Genomic DNA, 21,024 nt, shown 5'->3' on the forward strand with positions numbered 1-21,024 from the left:
TCCTGTGTCTCCTTCACTGGCAGGCGGATTCTTTACCACTGAGCCACCTGCAAAACCCTAAGCTCAATTTTATCCCTCCTATAAAGAAAAATCAACTTATCCTGGTCCTTTCCCTCGTGCCATAGACAAGGCGTCGTAAGAGGCCGGTAAAGAGGAAACTGCAGGAATCAGGAAGCAGCCTCTTCTCCATCAAGGTCACTTCCCCCTACCCCAGACCCAGAACACTTTTTACAGTTAACCACAAGGATACAAGTCTCAATGTTGGCTCCCACAATGTAGCCATTGACATCAAAGTTGATGCGGATGAACTTGCCCTGAGGAAAGACAGATGAAGAGATCAGAGCCCCATCGTCCAGCCCCTTCCCCAGTGGCACAGCCTGGAGGCAGGAAACCAAGAGACTGAGCCTGCGTCAGGCAGCCAGGGACCCAGCACCCCAACCGCACAGGAACTCAGAAGGGCCACACAGCCAAGCCTGAGCGGGACCAGCTCCAGGGGCGCCCAAATTCCTCCACAGAGGGGAGGAGGGAAGCAGTTATCTGGAGGCGCTCCTCCTGCTTGGTCTGATTCTGGGTTCTAACTGGCTGCGGTTACAGCAGGACAAGCAGGGGACCGGTGGGGACTCCCTGCTGCCTTGCTGTCTTCACCTGAGCTGAGGAAGCTCCTTACACAGGTGTGTGACCTAGTCTATTGCCTGCAACAGGCCCAGAAGCACCAAGTCTGACCCTTCTCTACATCTGGGGCACAAACACCCGGTGGGAAGGTGCCCGTGAGCACCACCACTCACAAATCGAGAGGAGTTGTCGTTCTTGACAGTCTTGGCATTCCCGAAGGCCTCCAGGATGGGGTTGGCCTGCAGCAGCTGCCGCTCCAGCTCACCCTGGAAAGGAACCCAGAGGCGTGGTGAGGGCCAGGCAATGGCACGGCTGCCAGACCTGCTCTGCCAGGCGGAGGGGAGGCAGCAGAGCCGTATCCACACGCCGCACGTGCCAGGGATGAGGGCTTCCGGACTCCGACCACGCCGGCCTTGGCCTGGTCCGCATTGTCACTCCAGAGCGACCTTCCTGCCAGATGTCTGGAAATGCTGCCTGACTTGAACTTGCTTCCTGGGCTAATCAACCAGCGGCCCTAGAAAGGGAAAGCAGGCTGCCCATCCAGCTTAGGGACCTGGCGGGACGGCCTGGATCAGCCCTGGAGGATGCACTGGGAAGCAGCACTCGAAACAAGAAAAGACACAGAGGCATCAATCCTTCCCCTGGAGCGTTTCCATCCAGGACGCTGCCCTTCCTCTGCCCCCCGGGCCTCTACTCCCCACCCAACAGCCCACAAAAAAATTTTCCCTTTTCACAGGACAAGGAGAGAGGGAACCAGATCTGCAAGACACCACCTTGTCACATCTGTGTCCTAATAAACTCTGCATTTTCCCTGCTGGTCCCCTGTCCTGCCATTCCCCAAGCTCCCCCACCCCCCTAAACCTTCTCCCAGCAAGTCAGGTGTCTGAGCATGGGATTAGCAAGGCCCAGTTTGAGTTCTAATTATTTATTGATAACATCAATAAGCCCTACTACGGTCTCATGATACTTGGTGGTTGGCAAAAATGTCCCCTTATTTACGCCTTCTTATCCCTGGGTCCTTGTGATACTTAGAGTAGGAAAGACAAGAGTAGCCCCATTTCACAGAAGAGAAAACTGAAGCTGAGGGAACGGGAATGAATTGCCTGAGGTCATCCAGCCATCATCCAGCAAAGCAGGTCATCGAATTCAAGGTTTCTACCTCACACCCGTCAGTTACCACACCGTCCCTCGCCACGCCCCAGCCCTACCTGGGGAGCTCCCTGCTATCAGGTGGGCAGGACTTTGGAAGCAGTTATCATCCTCCTGGCAGGCCAGGTAATAATTGACACTGCCTGAGGAAAAGATGGCTCTTGTTCACCTGAATACCTGGGCACTCTAGGGAGACAGCACATCACACAAGGGCCAGGTGAGGTTTTCTAATTTATCGGCAGGGCTGGAGTCAAGCCAGGACTTTCTGAGAATAAAGGCTGCCTGCCTGTAATCTGTGATGAAAGAAAGAACTGGCGGCAGGTGCTCCCCGAAGAGCCATGAGCTACAGCCTCCCAGGGACGCCTGCGGCACACAAGGCCGCTCAGGCACACCATTCTGTACATAAGTCTGCAGAACACTGAGGATACTCTGGGGTCTGGAAAGGCCACCAGAGACTGGAGGGGACCCCACTACAGCCATCCCTGATCAGAGATCCTCCCAGGGTTGGAGAGTCTTGATTTTGGACTGTATAGATTAAGCGGAGGAGGGTCAGTGCAGCCAGGTCAAGAGGCAGAGGTCAAGCCCACAGAGCAGGCCCTACAGGAGTGCAGGGCACCAGCAGTCACAGGACACTGGCTTCCATCCCCCAGCTCAGATGGGCTGGGAAGACAGCAAGGCAGCCCACAGATCCAGAGTTGGTTTGAGCGCTGCTCCCTCATCCACTGAAACACCTTCTCCAAGCACAGGCCAGGCTGCCAGGCTGGCCGAGCCACTCCTGTTCCCACAGTCAGATGGCAGCTTGGTCCCCACCGGAGCAGACAGCCTGCTTAGAGGCAAAGCTAAGGCCTCTGTTGGGGACACAGGCTGCTGCTGTGGAAACGTAGGGCCCCCAGACCAACCCAGGAGCAACCAGCTTGGATTCCCGAGCTGAACTCAGCCGAAATGAATTGAATGGTGGCCGCTAACCTACAGGTTTCTCTTCATTGATGCCTAACCGGGCACAGGAGAGACCTTTATTTGTCAATGAAACCTGCATACTGTGAAATTACCAGGCACTGCTATAGGCAGAGTGTGCTCGTGAGGTTTGGGATTATCTGCATGGTCTCTGAAGGGCTTCCCTGGGTGGAGTTTCTGCCAGGGGCCTCCAACTAGCACACAAAAACCAGAGGGAGGAAGAGCATCAGAGGTGGCTGTTCAGACTCCAGAAGTCCATCTGCAAAGTCCCTTCACCCAGCGCCGCTTTGCCAGCTTGCCATCTGGCCAAAGCCTTGACCCCCATAAGGTGAGGTTTGGGGTATCCCAATGGGTGGTCTTGGGATAAGCACTTGGGTCACTGAGGGGAGCAAGCTCCCCAGCGTATGCCACGACAGGCCTAGAACACAAGGCACAAAGCAAGTTCAAGAGTGTCTCGTGGCCTGGCTGTGTGTGGAAAATCACTGCACAGCTTCAGGCAAGGAAATCAAACAAACTGGTCAATGGCCTTTACAACTGAGGGCCTGGACAGTTGTCAGAAGCCAAGGGCAGCCTATTCAATCATTCGAGTTGAGCTTGGAGCTGGGTACTGGGTGCCCATCACACGTCAGTCTGAGAAAGAGGACGTGCCAAGTTCACCTCCACTCGTCACAGCTCCCACATGCCGTCCTGAGTGCTGGGGGCCTGCCTCTCCCCGCAGATGGATCAGCCCCAGACATAACGCACGTGGGTTGATGTCACTGCTCTGTAACTGCGGTCTCCCCACTCCTGTCCCACAGGGCAGCGACACCAAGGCCACCCTCTGGAGATCCAGACATATACTAGGCATTCAACCAGTAGCTGGGAAATGGATTTTCCTGCAAATCCAGAGATGGAAAACCGCAGCTAGAGAACTCCTAACCTCCCCGGGCCTGTTTTTAAAATAGGTCCCTCAAAAAGAATGGAAAATGGGGGAAGGGGTGGGGAGAGAGAGAGAGCAAAAGAAAACTTCACTCGTTTCTAAATATAACTCCTGACACCCCTTGGAAAAAGATTCAGAATGTCTGGCAAAGTCTGGCACATGAAAAGTTACTTCTGGTTTGATTCCAGAAGACTATGCTTTTTAGAACATTCTGCAGGACACACCCCAGGTCTGCATGCAAGGAGACACACACCGCTACTTACTTACACACGCTGCACATGGCGCCCTGGGAAGTGGGGGGCGCCCAGATGGCTGCCGGGGACGCCGGTGGCACTTAGATTTCATAGGGAAGTTCAAGAGTGTGTGCTTGAGAGACAGAGCGCACCACACGGGCATGCTTCAGACTGACCACACCCGGCTCTGGGGAAGCCCAGTGAGCAGATTCTTGGCACTGCTTCCGGCCAGTGTGGTAAGGGCCTCCCACCCCATCTGGTCCAGCACGCTGAGCGTGTGGGGGTTTGGTCAGGCAGACGCTCACTCCGCTGTGCCTCGGTCAGGGCTCCGCACGGGGACTTCCGCCCCTTATGCTCCTGGGAACTCTGAGCTTCTGAGAACATCTGGGCGGTGAGACTGGTCCCCTTCCTGCCGGGGCTGTCATTGCAGAGTGCACGCGTGGTCACCGTGTGTCACAACCCAGCCCCTCCTCCCAAGACAGTCAGTGAACCAAGCCCATAAGAAGAGGTCTAGCCGCAGAGAGTGACAATGGTGTGGAGTGAAAAGCTGCTTAGAAAAAAATCGTAATTCAAGGGCACACGATGGGCAGAACACGCATTCCTGGTGTACAACGTGCAGTAAACGTGCAGCTCACCTAGCGAGGACACCGCTGGGTTCGACCACAGTCCACCAAGGGGGAGAGGGGGAAAAAAAGGGAAGTGAGATGACTTTGCAGCTGCCTTTTCTCTCTTCACTGAGGGATGTCCACCCAGAGGCATTTCAACACCAGGGAACAGAAGCAGGGGTTCCAATGCCAGCCTGCCCGAGATCCTTCAAGTCTCCATCGACTTGAGAACCAAGCTTTGGAATCTGTCTTCCAACCTCAGAAGTGGAGGCCACACAGCAGGGGCTGCAAACTTCCAGCAGTCTCCAGTTTCCACAGCAACTCAGGGTTAGGGCCGGTCAAGGAGGAAATGGGCTGGCTCTCACCAGACCCACTCCCAGGATGGCCAGGACGCAGGCTCGAGCAAAGTGGGCCTGGCCTCTACTTCAGTCCCCCAAACGCCAAGCCATGGATCATTAAGTGCTCCTCCTTGGGGAAACCAGGCACGTCCGTGGGGAGGAAGGCCACACTCACCTGGTCCTTCTTGCTCTTGTGTGATGAGGCCACGTGAGCCAGGTACTGAATGACCTTCTTGGTGTTCTCCGTCTTGCCAGCTCCAGACTCACCCCTGCCAGGAGAGCCAGACAAGTTCTCAGGGGAGAAGTGGCCACATCTTTGGTGTCTCCCCTTTCCCACTGCAGGCTCTACTGTCTCCCACTCTGTGGGTGCCAAGGTGGGACACCCCCCCACCCCTGCAACAGCCCGTGGCAGGAAAGGGACAGGTTAAACTCTGGAATCCTTACTGGGGTCCTTTCCCACGGCCCTCCAGAGGCGTGACAAGAGTAAACTTCGGTCCACTGCCTGCCCTGGTCACTTGGCAGCCTTTGCTTCCAAAAGTCTCAGGAATAAGTTTTCGGCAGCTATTGACTCAGGGGTCAAAGGCACTTATACATCTTCCCTTGAAACTTCACTTGAAGGAATGTTCTGTACCATTAACTTTCTCGGCAGCGGGTTGATTTATCAGCTCCTCGTTAGGTTCAGAGGATGGAAGTGAGAAGCCCAGGTAAAGAAAGCTGAGGTTCAAAGTAGGAGAATGCATTCTGGGGGCCATCAGCTCCCAACCCTGCCTCGTTGAGAAAATGCTTGCTTTTCTTCTTGGCTATAAACCCCAGCCCCGCCCCCTCCTTTGAGGAAGGAGATTAAATCTTTGAAATAAAGCTCATTCATACTGTGGGACCACTGAGTAGCAAACATTAAGCCTGTTCCTTGGGGAAGTGGGGGCTTCCCTGGTGACTCAGACAGTAAAGAATCTGCCTGCAATGCAGGAGACCCGGCTTCAAACCCTGGGTCAGGAAGATCCCCTTGAGAAGGGAATGGCAATTCACTCCAGTATGCCTGCTTGGAGAATTCCATGGACAGAGGAGCCTGGTGGGCTACAGTCCATGAGGTCACAAAGAGTCAGACGTGACTGAGCAGCTCACACTTTCACTTTTCACTTTTTGGGGAAGGGGTAGGGGATTGACTTGGGAATGGATCTCGTGGACCTCGGTTTTGGTAGGAGTCCCGAAGAGTAAGAACAGAACAGAGTGACCCAGGCCCCGCCACCCGGACAGAAACACTTACGTGCACAAAATGGACTGGTCCTCTCGGTCTGAAACAAAACAGACACAGGGTTAACCTCCAGGAGAGTAAAGCATCCCCCTCCAGTTTCTGAAGAGCTGCCCACTGGCCCAACCCCCACCTTCCATGGGCAGAAAGCCTCAGACGCTGGCCTTGCAAGGGGATTGGGGGTTCCACACCACCAACACATGCTGACCCCCTGCCTCACTGGGAGGAGGGACATTCCCCGGTGGCAGCTGCTCCCTCCTCCAGGGACTCAGACTGCCCGCCCTGGCTGCCCACCCAGCCCCAATTCCATCTGTCCACCTCTGAGGAAGCCAACCTCTGGAAAGCTCCCTGGAAATTACTTTCCTGAGTGCTAAGGTGGGGCCTGCCCTGTGCACTTCTAACTTGGGGTTGTTGGAAACAAGGTCTGCAGCAGATGTTTAAAAACACTATCCCCATCCAGGTAAGAGGCACAAGTAAGACGTTGGGTGAGAGGTGGGGTCAAGGCTGGCTTTGCAGTGGGACAGCCCTGGGCTAAGATGCTGCCTTGGCATGGCGTTCTCAGAGCCCAGCCTCCTCCCGTGATGGGGGATAAGAGTGTATATGGAAATTACACGCGAGAAAGCACCGGTGTGCCATCTGGCATGGGGAAAGTGCTCAGTAATGTGAGTTCGGAGGCAGGTCAGAAAGAACAGAAGCTCTTCATAATCAGCTCCTGACCAGTTTCTGTGACAACTGGGGTCTCCCGGCCTGGGGGTCAGAAACTCTCAGCCACTCTCCTAGCTCTGTGAGCCACTCAGCCAGCAAGGATGTAAACAGTGCTTTCCCCTTGGGGCAGGCAGAACAGTAACGTTCAGCTCTGAAAGCAAAGTTTGACAAAAATGCTTTATTTAAGATATCAGGGTTGGCCTGGCTCAGTCCTCAGTGTACAATTTTAAGCAACAGCTAAAATTAAAACCTTTTTTTTTCCCTTTTTATCCCATCGCATAGAACACCCCACCCACCTCCTTGAGGTCAAGTCAGCCTGAATCCAGGACCAGGCTACTAATGGACACTTGGCTGCAGTGAGGTCTGCGGTTCCTAAGTCCTGGTTTCCTTATCCATACGTAAACATGCTACTAACTCCCTGACAGGATTAGTTTGAAAAACAGAAAGAATGTACAAAGGACCCAGCCTGGAAGCCTGTGCAAGGAATGGACTTCACAGGCAGCTGCTGTCCATCTACCTCCCTATCAAGAAGTCACCATGATGGGTGGTGCTGACTCGGTCAGGGACGTGGAAGAACTAGTTGACAAGTAACCAGGGTTCCAGCAGTTGTCAGGAGCCTCAGTGCTGGAGAAAAACTGACATCAGCCATCTGGAAGAACACCCTCACGGGCTCGACTGCCCAGCCAGGACCCTGCAGGACAGGGCATCTCGAGGCAGACTCAGGGAGGCCTGTGCGTTCAGGCTCGAGAGATGGATTTAGCTATTGGGCACCAGCAGACACTGCGCAGCAAGGTCACGTGCCTCTCTGCGAGGGGACCCTCCTGCATGCTGATCCCAGCACCCCACTCGGCTGCACATTTCTGACGATCACCTCTTCTCCTGTCTCGAGAGGGAGAAAGGGAGTCCAGCCAGGGAGGAGCAACAAGAAAGCTCACGTCCAACACAAGCTGCAGCGGCCCCTCCAGCCCTGAGAAATATCAACAGTGCGGGGGTGTGGCGGGAACTCGGCCACTCACACGGACATAGCCTGCACCCTGCCCCTCACTGGGCAAGAGTTCAGAGCAGACCCGGAGGGTGACCTTGCTTCCAGCTCTCGACTTTCCCAAAGAACAAGGCCCTTCAAGGCTGCACAGCAGAGCCTGAGACAGACCCAGAGGGGTTCCCGATAAGGCAGCAGGGAAGGGAAGGCAGGGGAAGGGTAAGGAGGGAGGTGCTAAAGGTGGGGGAAGCCAGGGCAGAATAAGAGAATAAGGGGACTGGGGGGGTGGGGGGCGGCACAGAACAGAAAGAACACAGCTGTGATGGGGTCAGGCCTCCCTCCCCCACCCCCTGCTGCATCTCAGAGGCTGCCCAGCAGCTAGCGTGTTCAGTCCCGCTCCCTGGGAGCAGGCAAGAATGTACCTGCGCGGCGCGGCAAGTCTGCAGGCAGTGGCGGCTGAGGCTACCATAAAAGGAAACATTCCCATCCCTTCCAGAGGAACCGTTTTCCCAGGGCTGTCCGGGCCTGGTCCCTGGGACGGCTGGAATTCCTCTGATTGTGTAAGGGGGAGTCAGATGCTGAACGGCTGAACAACAGGAAGCAGAGGCCCCAAACATACACGTGTGGGCACGCACACACAGTCGCACTGTGTACACAGACCCACACGCACACACACAGGGTTGTGGACAAGTTGCATGTGGACACGCATACACATGAATGCAAAGACCAGACGTGCCTGGGCACATGTGCAGAGCCATGAGCGTGCACACAGGCACATGCACACACAGACAGGCACACCTGTGGGTGCACACACACAGACAGAGACACTTACACAGAGGCCAAAACACACTTCACATCCCACTTCCAGAACCAAACGCTTCATGTAAGCTTCATCCACTCCACCATCTCTAGCTCTCCCTGCTCTGACTTTTCACCTCCAGCTCCTGAAGCCAAGGTACCACTGTCAACACAGCCTAAAAGGAAACCCTCTAACCCTTGAATTTTACACTTTAAAGAAACCTTAATTTGCTTCGCCAGAACATTTGCTGAGGCAAATACTTTTGCAGAGAAAGCCTGACAGGAGGCGTTTCTGATTTCCTCAACTCTTGCCCCAACCACTTTTTTGAAAGTGAAGTCGCTCAGTCGTGTCCGACTCTTTGCGACCCCATGGACTGTAGCCTACCAGGCTCCTCTGTCCATGGGATTTTCCAGGCAATAGTACTGGAGTGGGTTGCCATTTCCTTCTCCAGGGGATCTTCCCGACCCAGGGATCGAACCCCGGTCTCCCTCATTGTAGACAGACGCTTCACCGTCTGAGCCACCAGGGAAGGCCCCAACCACTGGGCATCCCTAAATCCACCTGCCCACATCCCCCAGAACCTGTCGATTTCTCTCTTTTTATAGAAGGTTGCGTCGGCACCTCTTAGGAGGCTCGTGAGGCAGGCACCACTCCTGGTCTGCACAAGCCTGTCTCACCGCATTTGGCTCTGTTCCTGCACTCAGAAGCATCTCTTCTGGGTAGGGCTATTGTTTTTGTTTAGTCGCTCAGTCGTGCCCAACTCTTTGCAACTCCATGGACCATAGCCCACCAGGCTCCTCTGTCCGTGGGATTTTCCAGGCAAGAATACTGGAATATGTTGCCATTTCCTTCTCCAGGGGATCTTCCTGAGCCAAGGATCAAACCCAGGTCTCCTGCATTGGCAGACAGATTTTTTACTGCTGAGCCACCAGGGGTCAGGCAGGAGATGGGGGAGGGTGGAGGGAATTCTCAGTGACTCTCCCCCTGGCTTGGTTTACTGTGCTGGGGCCCCAGTGCATTCCGGCCAGAACCCTCCTTAACACACACTCCATAAGCTCTCCCCATACGGTCCTCTCTAGGGACACGGACCCTTGAGAGTCCAGCCCACTCCATTGTTTGCTCAAGTCCTTATTTGAGCCTATGTGGAATGAAGTCTTATTTGAAAACACCCTTCCTTCCTCCACTATAGAGGAGACAGACAGATAGGAATCCAACAGCCCAGAACACAGGGAAGTGCACCCACCAGAGAAAATCCAGTTCTGGGAAACAGGCTCCCACAGGATGAAGACAGTAGCCTGACTTAGGGCCCCTGAACCTCTCCTGCCCTGGTCCTTCCTCAGCAGGGACAGGGTAGAGACAGGAACACGAATCTCTGCAGTGATTTTCAACTCTTTTAAAAGCCGCAGCAGGGGCTTCCCTGGTGGTCAAGTGGTTGAGATTCTGCCTTCCAATGCCTTCTGGTTCAGTCCCTGGTCAGGGAGTTAGGATCTCACATGGCAAAAAACCAAAATGTTGAAACAATATTGTAACAAATTCAATACAGACTTTAAAAGCAGCAGCAGCCTTTCCTCAGGAAAATCTTCCTGAGTCCCCCATATGAAGAGTAGGAGACAAAAACCAGAGCTGCTTGGGAGGTGGAGACAGGGTTCCTGGGAACACACTTTACAACTACCGGTCCACGTGTCTGGAGCCACGGGGGAGAGAAGAAAGCCGCTGGCTGGGTGCCCTAGAGCCCGGGGCAGCACCCTCGTCCTGCACGTCCCCACAGGACGCCTGGCCCCTCGGCCTCCGGGCAATGGGAGGGCAGGGTTCCCCGGCAGCGCCGCCCCAAGGACCGAATGAGGCGGGCGAATAAAGCCCGAGACACAGGGCAGGGTTTGGAGACTGAGCGGAATGACCCCAGCCCTCTGCACCTTCCAGCTCTCCCAAATGCATGGCCTCCTCACAACAGTGAGAAAGGCTTTCAGTTACATATCCAGTGACGAGGCCATTCCCTCCCTGGATCTTATTTTGAACCCCAAATGCCCTGAGGCCTTTTGGAGCTGATTCTGATGTCCACACGGACAGGTGTTTCCAGCCAGCTCAGGAGGCCCCGTCGCAGGTTGTGAAGGGGGGCGGGGGGGAGCCCCAACCACAGGTATTTCAGGCCAGGTACAGGCTTTACAGGCTTTTGTGAGGGGCCTTCTCACTCACTTCCTCTGAGAAAGGAGCTGCTGATTCTTGTCCATAAAAGGCCACGCGGCTCACTCAGCCGTGATGTGACATCAGCCCTGACAGGAAGTATGGGAGGAAGGGAACAGGTCTGGTTCACCCACTGCGGCTGCCCAGGACTGACTCATAGGACGCTCACTCAGATAACGCCTGCTGGCCTTCCGCAGGGCTGCTCTCTGGGGGCACCTGGAACAGGGTTCTGCCTACAGGACCCGTTTTCAGATCAACCAGGTTTTTCTCTAGAACGGACTGAGATGTGGATACAGCCCAAGCAAAAATGAATTCACAGGGCAGCTGCAGCTTCGACAGCCCACCTGAATGGGTGAGAGATGGCACAACCAGTGGGCCTGCGACTGTCCACTCCAAGGCGGCTGTTTTTTTTGCTAAAACTGCACAACAGACCCCCAGGTCGCCCGCTGTCAGACCCCTGCTCGGTGTTGCCTGGGACAGAAGCCTCGAGCTGCGGGGACAAATTCCAGGGCTGCAGGTTACTTCTCCTGAGACTCTCTCAGAGACAGCATTTTGGTCCCAGTGGGCGAAAACACCAGGCACTTTGCCAGGTGTAAAATGTGGAGAGACTTGTGGGTTTAAGCTCAGACGTGGGGGCTGGGAAGGTTCTAGACAACGGGTGGTCCCATCAGCTGCATCTAGAAGTCAGGACACTAAGTGCTGAGAAACCCAATGACTTGGTCAAAGCATATAAGCTGGGCCAAGAAGCCAGGCCTCCAGATTCTTCCCCACACTGCTCCCATAGGCCAGGGCCTCAGGGCTGCACGTGATGTGCTATTCCCACTCACGAAGGGTCACGCCAGCCTTGCAAGCTGTCTGCTACTTTTTCCAAAGCCAGCCCAAGTCATGAGCTTGGGTTATTTAAGTGCATAGGAAGCAAACAGAGGTGAGGAAGAGAGGGGGCAAAATAATGCCTACTGTTAGTGGGTTGCTTCCAAGCCTCCGCGGCCTGTGTCATGGCACCCAAGGGAACCTACCAGCACCCCACTGCAGTCAGTGAGCAGGGAGAAAAACCCACTGGTGGCTCCCAAGCACATAGCGGTGTCACCAGCCGTGTTCTCTTCAGGAACAAAGGTGGGCCCAGACCAAGCAGACACTCAAACCAGAAGCCAGGGGACCAACCCCACTCGGTGCCTCTGCCCACGCTCTCCCCCTGTAGGGGCGGGGTGTGGACTCTGCAGAGGCCCCAGTCCCCAGGCACAGGAGGCAGAGGTCTGGAAGGCCTCCCCACCAGCACCCCTGACAATTAGGAAGAAACTCAAGGGACTGCTCTTTCATTCTGTTAGGAGGCCCCAGATAAGCCCCCTCTTGGTCAAAATGCATCCGGTGGCTCACGCAGGTAAGCTCCTAGTGCACAGGTAAACCTGCCCAAATCACTGCTTCTGGCAGGCAGGGCTGGGAGCAAGAACTTCTCAGAGTGGGCTGCTGCTGAGGCAGCTCTCATGGGTCTGCCAGGATGGAGGGAGACTCAAAAGCCACATGTGGGTATAGACGGCCCACAGCAAAGGTCATGAGGACATCTGGAGAGATCTAACAACCCCTGAGGCCAGTTTCACCCTCTGAAATAACCCCTCATGGAAAAGGAAAGACAGGGAGGAGTCTTGGACAGAGAGCACTAAGCCACGGGTCACAGCTCTGTAGCAGAGAGGACAGGAGGGAAAGACAGTGGGACACAGACAGGGAATGAGATGGACACCACCAGGCAAGCTCAGGACAAACCTGGCCTCAAGTTGGAGCACCAACAGCCCTCCCAGGAGGCAGTGGGCTTTGCGAACGTCCCATTGATGGGTTCGGTCCAAGTTAGAGAACCAGGAACATCAGGGCTAAGGAGACAAACTGCAGTTGCATGTGAAGATGCGCCCTGTAGAAGCCAGGGGATGAAATGTCTTGAGAAGGACAAGCAAATGAAATAAAAGATGGGCTGGGGACTGTGGGGCCAGTATTTGCCCCCAGAACATGGCTTCTGTTCTTGGCTTTCAGCTTAGAGGTCTGCCGTATTGTGTCTGCAGTCCATCTTGGGTTGGAGAGACCAGCTCTTCAATAAGAGTCAGGAAGTCCAGTCGGAATGACACCCCAAGCCCCAGTCAGCACCACCTGTTTGCCAGAAGCACGGAGTTATTACAAAGGTCAACAGTGGGCCATTAGCCTTGGTCAAGACTAGAGGAATTTTACAGAAGCCACTGATGTTATCCTGAGTTTTACGCCTGCAGACTCTCAGCTCCCTTATCTCTTTCGGTTGGAGGAATTTATCTTGTTCTCCTCTGATAGCTAAATTCCAGAAATCAAGCAAGCAAAGGAAAGCAATCCTTTCCTCCAAGTGCACCAGTGTCCAGCCCTGACATACCGGGACACACTCTCTTGGGGTCTCCAGCCAAGAACTTGAGAAAACAGGGACAACGAGCTTGTAGGCAGCAGAGAGGTTAAAAGCACAAAGCAGCTTAGCCATTAGAGACGTTGCAGGTGAGTTTTTGTTGTTTGCCTGTTGCGGGGAGGAAGATGTGAAGTAACAGAGACATGGGGCCAAGTTCTCGGCCACCCGCAAAGTTTCAGGTTCCGAGAGGTCACTTCTTTCTTCTCTCCCACTTCAGTCGGCCCAAAGCAAAGCAAAGCCGGCCTGCTGGGTTGAATCAAAAACAAAACAAAAAAGCAAGCCAAGAGCTGAATCCTTGAAAAGGACTCATTAACCACAGATTCCTCTTCTAGAAAGGACATTTTATAGAAATGAGACTGACAGGCGTGACCACATTGTAAGCAGGCAGCCTCATTTCAGGAGCTGACTTTCCTTCTGGGGGCCCTGACCAAGCAGCCTCTATGCAGGCGCTCTGGAGTTGGGGTGGCAGGCCCAGGGCTGCCTGTCACGATGCCCCTCTGGTAGCCCACCAGCACATAAACAGAGGACTGCTCCAGAGCCAGGGAGGAACTGTCTCTCGTGTGCACGACACCTTCCTGAAGACCCACCCTTGAGGCCTCATCAACCCCAAGGCCCAAGGACCAGATCAGACAAGCTGGAGGCCGCATCTGCCAGCACACGCCTGGTGTCACGTGGTGACTGTGGGGATGGCAGCTAGACGAGCCACTTCCTGTGCGTGCCGGTACCCAGAGCCTGGCCTCTCGGAGGAGGCTCACCAAGGAGACTTTAAGAAGCCACCTGAGAAAGTGTGTGCTTACCACCTTCTTCAGGCAAGTGGGAGAGTGTGTGATGAGCAGTTCTCGCAGAAGGCAGGGGCCGCTCATTCAGGACATGGCATCTCCAGGCCCCACTGCTACCTTCTATTGGACATTCATCACAGGACATGGCCTCTCGTTCAATCCTTGGAGTAACCCTGCCAACTTTGTTTATCCAGTCAAGAGGCAGAAGAGAAAATGAAGGCCCAGAGTTGACCCCGGTCGGTCGGGACACAACAGGGCCAGACTCCAACTAGTCAAACCCCGTGCTCTCTTCTGCACACACTGTCTGCTCACAAGACAAGTCTCTCCTTCAAGCTAAGGCCCAGAGAGACCTAGCAGACTAGACTCCTCTGATGACCTGCTCCAGAAGCGCCGTGTCGTCTGTCAAAGCTGGACCCCCGACCCTCCTGCTGTGGTGTATCTGCCTGCCTCTCAGACCCCAACCCCAGCAGGGCTGCATCCAGCACAGCTGGCTGGCAGGGGTGACCGTGGGACGGCAGGGGCGACAGAGTGCGGCCCTAGGATAAGCCGCTGCCTCCGGACTTCCCTGCAGACAGCGGGGCCTTTGTGTGCAGCCGGCTGGTGGGGCTCCCTGGCAGGGCCCAAGCCTCCTGGCCGGCACATTCCTGGCTAAGCAGAATCGTCATATCTGTGGCTTCCTCGGCTGCCTGTCCTGTGAGTCTGCTTTAATGCAGGGACCGTTGAAGCACTTCCGACACAGCACTTTCCCTCTGGAAGACCTTAGAGGGTAGACAGCTCCACGGGAACAACAGTCACCAAGCCCGGGTGAAGGTGGAAAGAGGGCCCTAACCGGCCAAGCCCACAGGGAGCATCCCTCCAACTCCAGCCAGGGAGGAGGACCAGCGGTGAGCCCTGGAGGATGCGCACCAGGGTGGGAGTGGGAGAACTGGTTTCTGGGGCTGGCTCTCTGGGGGCCTTTGGACAGTCAGTTAACATTTCTGGGCCTGTCCTTCTACCTGTAAGGCAGGAAGACTGTCCTCAAATGTGAAGAGAATGATCAAATTCTACCCTTCTTTGCTACCCAGAAAGGTTACTCAAGCACTGAGAGGCTGGTGGACACTCACCCAGCCCTTAGTGACCAACCACCCTAGGGCAGCTTCCACTGAGGAGCAGCGGTGGGACTAGCGTGGAGCAAAGGCTTAAATAGTTCTCGCATTAGTTCAGGTCTGGAATGAGAGCAGACCCTGCTGCCCCTCCCCCAGCAATGCTGGGAGCTCATTAAAATACCAGAGTCACCAGAAGTGAACCAAACCTGGTATTCTAACTAATTAACATAGCAGAGAGTCCTTTTCTTCTCCTCCTAGGGGAGATAACTGAGCTCCAATTCTTTAACTGGCTGGGTCTCCAGTGAAAACACAGGCAGTCTTTCCCACAGAGGGAGACTCCCAAATTCCCCGGGGCAGCCCCTGGTACCCTGGCCCCCAGACCTGACGTATGCCTTCAGTCTTCTCATCCTTCCGGCCTCAGATCATTCAAAGCCTTCCGCTTTTTACAGAATCCTTAGGAACGCGTTAACCACAAGGTAGGAAGACCCAGAAATGCCCAGGACAACAAATTAACCCAACGGGAAAGCCAAGGTAGGAAGGGTGAACCTACCAAGTCACCACAACTTTAATTAAACCCAAGGCTGAGGATTAAAACAAACAAAACTGGCACGCCTGGGCCATGCCATAACCATTTATTGACACACAGCCTGCCAGCCTTTCCACAGGATCCGACCTCCACGGGGTGTTCCGCGGTGACTTTCTGACCACCCCAGGCCCCGGCGGCTACATCTTCTAAACTCTCAAGACACCTGGCACTGGCTGCAGTCGTGCTGACAGCAGGTATAGGTGGCACCTCATCCTGTTATACAGCTTCGGCCACAGATCTCTGTGTACAAACATGTCTGTCTCTCCACCCAGATTGCCAGCGCCTCCAGTGCCAGAATCACGTACTCAAGTATTCTGGCACTTTCCATCTCCTACCTCCATAGCCTAATCCTGAATACCATGTGCCGCCATGCCTCATCTTGTACCCAAGGCAGACAGCACTAATCTATCCCAGCATTCTCTGGCACTGAGTCTCAGATCCTTGCCAACACAGGGCTAGGCAAGGCACTACTGATTGATCCGAGCTGACACTTAGAACAAAATCCATCTGCAATACTTAGTACAATAGTTCTGAAGTAAGTGGGGGCAATTTTGCCCCCTCCCCGCCAGGGAACATTCAATAGCTATGTCTGAGGGCATTTTTGATTGTCACAACTGGAGAGGGAGGGTGCTATTGGCATCAAGTGGGCAGAAGCCAGGATGCTGCTAAGCATCCCATAATACTCAGGATAAGTCCCACCCCCACCCAGCCTGCAACAACAGAGTATCCAGCCCAAATGTCAGTGGTGCCAGTTTGAGAAACCCTGGCTTAGTCTAACAAATAGATAGAGAAACCATATAATTTATCATCCAAACTGGGGCGCTTCTGAAAGTAAGAGAGCAGTGTCAATACTAACTGCAAGACAGCAGGCATAAATCGGGACTTACAGGCACACCAGAGCACTTAAGAGATGAAAGGCAAGGGAGGTCCCTAGGAGAAGTCAAAGAGCTCCTCTCATAAAAGTCCCCAGACAAAGCCACCAACTCCCCTATTTGGCAGAATAAATGCCAGTATGTCATAAGCCACAGCCAGCTAAGGGACGAGATCTTTTTCTAGTTCTCATTTAAAGAAAAAGCAGAAAAGGAACCATCTGGCTGTGCCTTTTAGGATGTGTGTGTCAGAGAACAGACTTGTGTTTCTCAAAGCCAGGGGGACTGCGTGTATTAAGTAAAACACTCTCTCTAAAAGAGAGAAGCTGATTCTAACAACCTGAGGACCCCAATGCTCCACTGTTATTACCTGACTTAGGGCAAGAACCAAAGACTCCTCCTGGGAACTTTCTTTACTGGTGAGCCATCTTTTCATAACAGGGAAACTTCTGTTAATTAACTTCCTCCCTGTTGTCTCAAGAACAAGAAATCTGTTGCCGATCGCTTTGCTGGTCAACTATGTGCAACGAGAGGGAACTTGGAAATGTCCCTGGTCAACACGAGGGCTGAAGAGCTGCACCGAGTCCAGTGTGAGGCAGAGAGTGGGTGAAAACTTCTCAGTCTGAGGTTAAGAAAATACGTGGACCCAGCATCTACACAGATCATTAAAGAGAAGCACTAAGACCCTAGGTTCCTCGTGCCTGCAGATATATTTCCTATCCCTGTTCTCCAAAAGATGAAAACACCCACACATTTGCCGTCATAATTTGAGACAGCTCCTTGGTTCCTGTCAAGAACATTCCATTACAGCCAAGACTTCCTGCTCAACACAAAGGAAAGCTCCAGTCCTCTGCAAGTTCCCTTTTCCTTTTTTCCCCAACTGTTTCCAACCTGTAGAGCTGACTTTTGTCCCTCAAAATTATCACGGTTGAACACATATATAACTTGGGCAAATCTCTTTGGGAAGAAGTCCCACAGGTTGTTAGAAAAAAGGCTAGCAGTCTAATTTCAGAAATTCCAGTTCCTGGAGCCATGCTATAGCTATATCACTACGTTATTCTTATTATAATGGCTTGACGAGATGTGAAAAAGCCCACTTGCTAGAAAAAAACCTTTTGGGTTCAGGATCCAAGTGTGGGAACATGCTCTAACTCAGCAGCGCAGAGCTCAAGAAGACTCCAGTCTGCATGAGGCCAATTATAAGAGCCAGGAGAAAACTGACTCATAACCTCTGGAGACAGACTCAGGCTCTTCTGGAATCCCACAGAATGCTCTCCCATCAGACTCTTCTAGTTAGCACTCTGAAACCAACATCCTACTTTAAAACTAAAACGCTGGCTTCCTCAAGGAATTTTGATAGACATGAACATGAGCCAAAGGAGAGGCCAAACTTGTACATCCTACATAATTCACCAAGTTTGGTGATGAAACACCTTCCACAGCACTGTGTGGCTAGTACAAGACAGACCCACATGTTGCCATTTTAAACCACTAAACCAGGGATAAAGTTAACACAAGACTCATCACCACCACTGCCTAGATTGGCTATTAAGATTAAAGGAAAAAAAAAAAAAAACGGATGCCCATGTAATAAGTACGACATGAAAAACCACTATCAGTATAAGATATGAGAACATAACCCTATGCTAAGCAGTTGGCTAAGCTCTGAGAATATAAAGGCAACATGGGCCTGGTCCATACCTAAGTCAAAGTATTACCAGGGTTAGCCCAGACATCCTCCCTAGCTAGCAGTAATACTGCAGTCACGTCTTTAACAAAAGAGTAGAGACTTGCCAGCTATTGCAAGGCAGATGGAACAGCCATGGTGGTTTGAAGCAGAAAGGCCTATTGGAGAAATATGAGGAGTTCCATGCAGCCAGGAAGTTGGAGAGGTAGGCAGCAGACCAATTAAAAAAGAGACAGTGTAAGATAAATCAGGTTCCAGGCTTGAGTGATTGGGTGGATGGAGAAATGGCATCTGGGAGCAGTGGGCTGGCGGCAATCAACTAACAGAGCTGATCCTCAGCTGGAAAATGATGGCAAAGCCACTAAAGCGGGTGGGGCCATGGTCCAGAGGATGAGACCTTGCGGAGCAACAGGTGTTAATAGGGGAGAAGACGTGAATGGGGCCGTAGAGATTAGGGAACCATAAAATCACAGGAAGGAAGGGCTTTCAAAAGGAAGTGGTCAAGACTGTCCAATCCTAGGAGAGGTTAAGTAAGGTAAGAACCCAGAGCTCCACAGAAGGGAGGGTGGCTTTTACCAGACAGTCTGGGAGGGCAGCGGATGACGTGCAGGGGCAGGAGTATGGCTGAGAAGTGCTGAATGGAGGCAGTGAGCGTGGATACTTCCTCTAAAAAGCTTCACTGTGATGGAGGAGGGCAGAGACAACCTACAGAGGGCACAGAATCCAGGAGAGATTTTGTCTGTTTTTTTCAAAGATGTAAAAACACACGTTTCCAGACTGTGGAGAAGAGAGGAAGAGGTTAAAATCATGGAGGAAAGGGAATAACAGGTAGAAAAGGCAGCCCGGAAGTCAGAGAACTGGCATAGGAGCTCTTGATCAGAATGAGAAATTGGGAAAATAATTAGTAAATGCACTTTTTTGTTAAAGCCTCTACAATAGTCTATCAACATATAAACGTCTCCTTTGACAGCCACCAGCCTTGGCTCTCAGGCAATGGCTTACAGACCTCGATGCACAGCCCCCTCACCAGTACCAGTGGTAGCCCGTCCACAGGATCACCATGGCTGTGAACATGAAGGAGCACCCGCAAAGTTCCCGACAAGGCTGCAGGTAAAGACAGACCCTTGGAAGGCTGAGGGACTCACCTTGCATCATACTCCTGTAGGCGGTGTCTGTGATAGCGTAAATGTGGGGGGGCATCTCATGCCTCTTCTTGCCTTTGTACATTTCCACGATCTCTTCGGAATAGATAGGCAGGTTCTTATAAGGGTTGATGACCACACAGAACAGGCCTGAATAGGTCTGAAAGGAGCGACAAACAGGAATGGGTTAGGAAGCTTGACTCACAATGTCATGGAAATCCTGTAGCAAAATGTCTGCTGCCTCCAAGGATCCCAAGTCAGCCTGATGTGAAAGCACCTCCTGGAGCCCCTGGTTTTCCAGGTCCTGCTCCAGCAGACCTGCTGAGGCATGGGGGCACCACCAGCATTTCTGCTCTTTCAGTGGGGGGCCTCCCTTGACTGCAAGACTGCTGCCAGCTGTGCGCGTCAACAAGCATGTGCTTTGGGCAAGATACGGGGCAAGCTTCATGGACAGTAGGAGTCCAGTTATGAAACTGAGATGTAAGGACAATAAGAGATGTGTTTGCCTTCGTGAGAGATGCACAAAGGGAAAAGGATCCAGCTGCAGCAAGCCAACTGTGTGAAGATACAAATTATTCTATCCTGAAGGACTTTCCAAGATATTCAAGCCAAAACTTCTCCATCATTGGGAAAGACTCATTATGCTCCTCAACCATCTAGATCCTTTGTGGGAGAGTAGATCACTGACAGATACCCCTCCCTGGAATCTTCCAGAGACAATAACAGGAAGATCTCTTTAAAAAAAAAACTTAACAAGACCACTGTCCCGTCCCCCATGAACTTTCTCCAAGACTCAGGGCTCCGCTGAAGGGGAATTCAATTCGTCAGCACTCACAGTGAGACTTCTGGAACACACCTGACACCCCAAGTCTGAGTTCACCAGGTTAAATCAGATCCCAGAGTCAAATCCCAACAAAGGCAAGTTTCTTAACTGCCCCCTCCATTTCTCAATCTGTAAAATGGGCACAGACAGGCTAGTTGATCTTCATTGAGTGAGGGGCTCAGAGTAGTTCAGGAAAGCAGTTTCCAGCGGCAACAGTCTAGGCAGACCTGCCTTTCTTTGGTGTCTTCTTTTTCTAATAATTTCCCTGCTATTTTCTTTTTCTTCCAAGATCCCCCTCCCCCTCCCCGCAACACACAAAAAAAGACAGACTCCTAATACCTGGATAAGATGCCCAAGACCACCTAGGGGACATGGGTACTCACTGCGGGACACAACTCTCTTTAGGCAGCTGGAGCAACACAAGCACGTTCTCCCAAGAAAAACAGGCCAGAGGCCCCAGAGAAGCCAGGCGAAGCAAGACCCACAAGCCATGACTCACGCACACCTGCAGCCCCCGACTCTGCTGAGTGACAGCTGAAGACCGCGGGGCAGGTTCCTGGCAGAGTTGGGAGCAGACCCAGGTCCCACGACCCCCCTCCCCACCCCCAGCCAGGGCAGACCTTCTTGGCTGTGGAGGCCGACTCTCCAAGCTCCTCACATCTTTTTGTTTCCCTGGCTACAAGTGCCCTTGACCCTCACTGTCCACATTGTTGCCTCTGGATCCAACAGCAGCCCACATCTGAGGGGCTGTGGATGTATCAGTCCAGTCCCTTCCACCCCTGCCCTCTCCAGTCTCGCCAAAAATGAGGGTGGATCTTGTAGCCAAATCCAAACACAGGATCCACATGGGAACTGGTCGTGAGGACAAAGTCCTTCCCAGCACCGGCCAAGGGCTACAGGTCTTGAACTTTCGAAGCAGC

General features: G+C 53.1%; 1 protein-coding gene across 2 annotated transcripts in view; it reads right to left on the bottom strand.

Moving 5' to 3' along the window:
- The window catches only part of MYH9 (myosin heavy chain 9), an 85,331-nt gene that overhangs the window by 31,917 nt on the left and 32,390 nt on the right, over positions 1–21,024 (bottom strand). For both annotated transcript variants that reach the window (XM_052640031.1, XM_052640030.1), the window contains exons 3-7: positions 19,285–19,441; positions 6,075–6,102; positions 4,986–5,079; positions 786–878; positions 251–314 (exon numbers count right to left, since the gene is read on the bottom strand). In XM_052640031.1, coding sequence (XP_052495991.1) covers positions 251–314; positions 786–878; positions 4,986–5,079; positions 6,075–6,102; positions 19,285–19,441 — 436 coding nt within the window. The remainder of the gene's footprint in view (positions 1–250; positions 315–785; positions 879–4,985; positions 5,080–6,074; positions 6,103–19,284; positions 19,442–21,024) is intronic.

This window comes from Budorcas taxicolor, chromosome 5, assembly GCF_023091745.1.
Source record: "Budorcas taxicolor isolate Tak-1 chromosome 5, Takin1.1, whole genome shotgun sequence".
NCBI lineage: Eukaryota > Metazoa > Chordata > Mammalia > Artiodactyla > Bovidae > Budorcas > Budorcas taxicolor.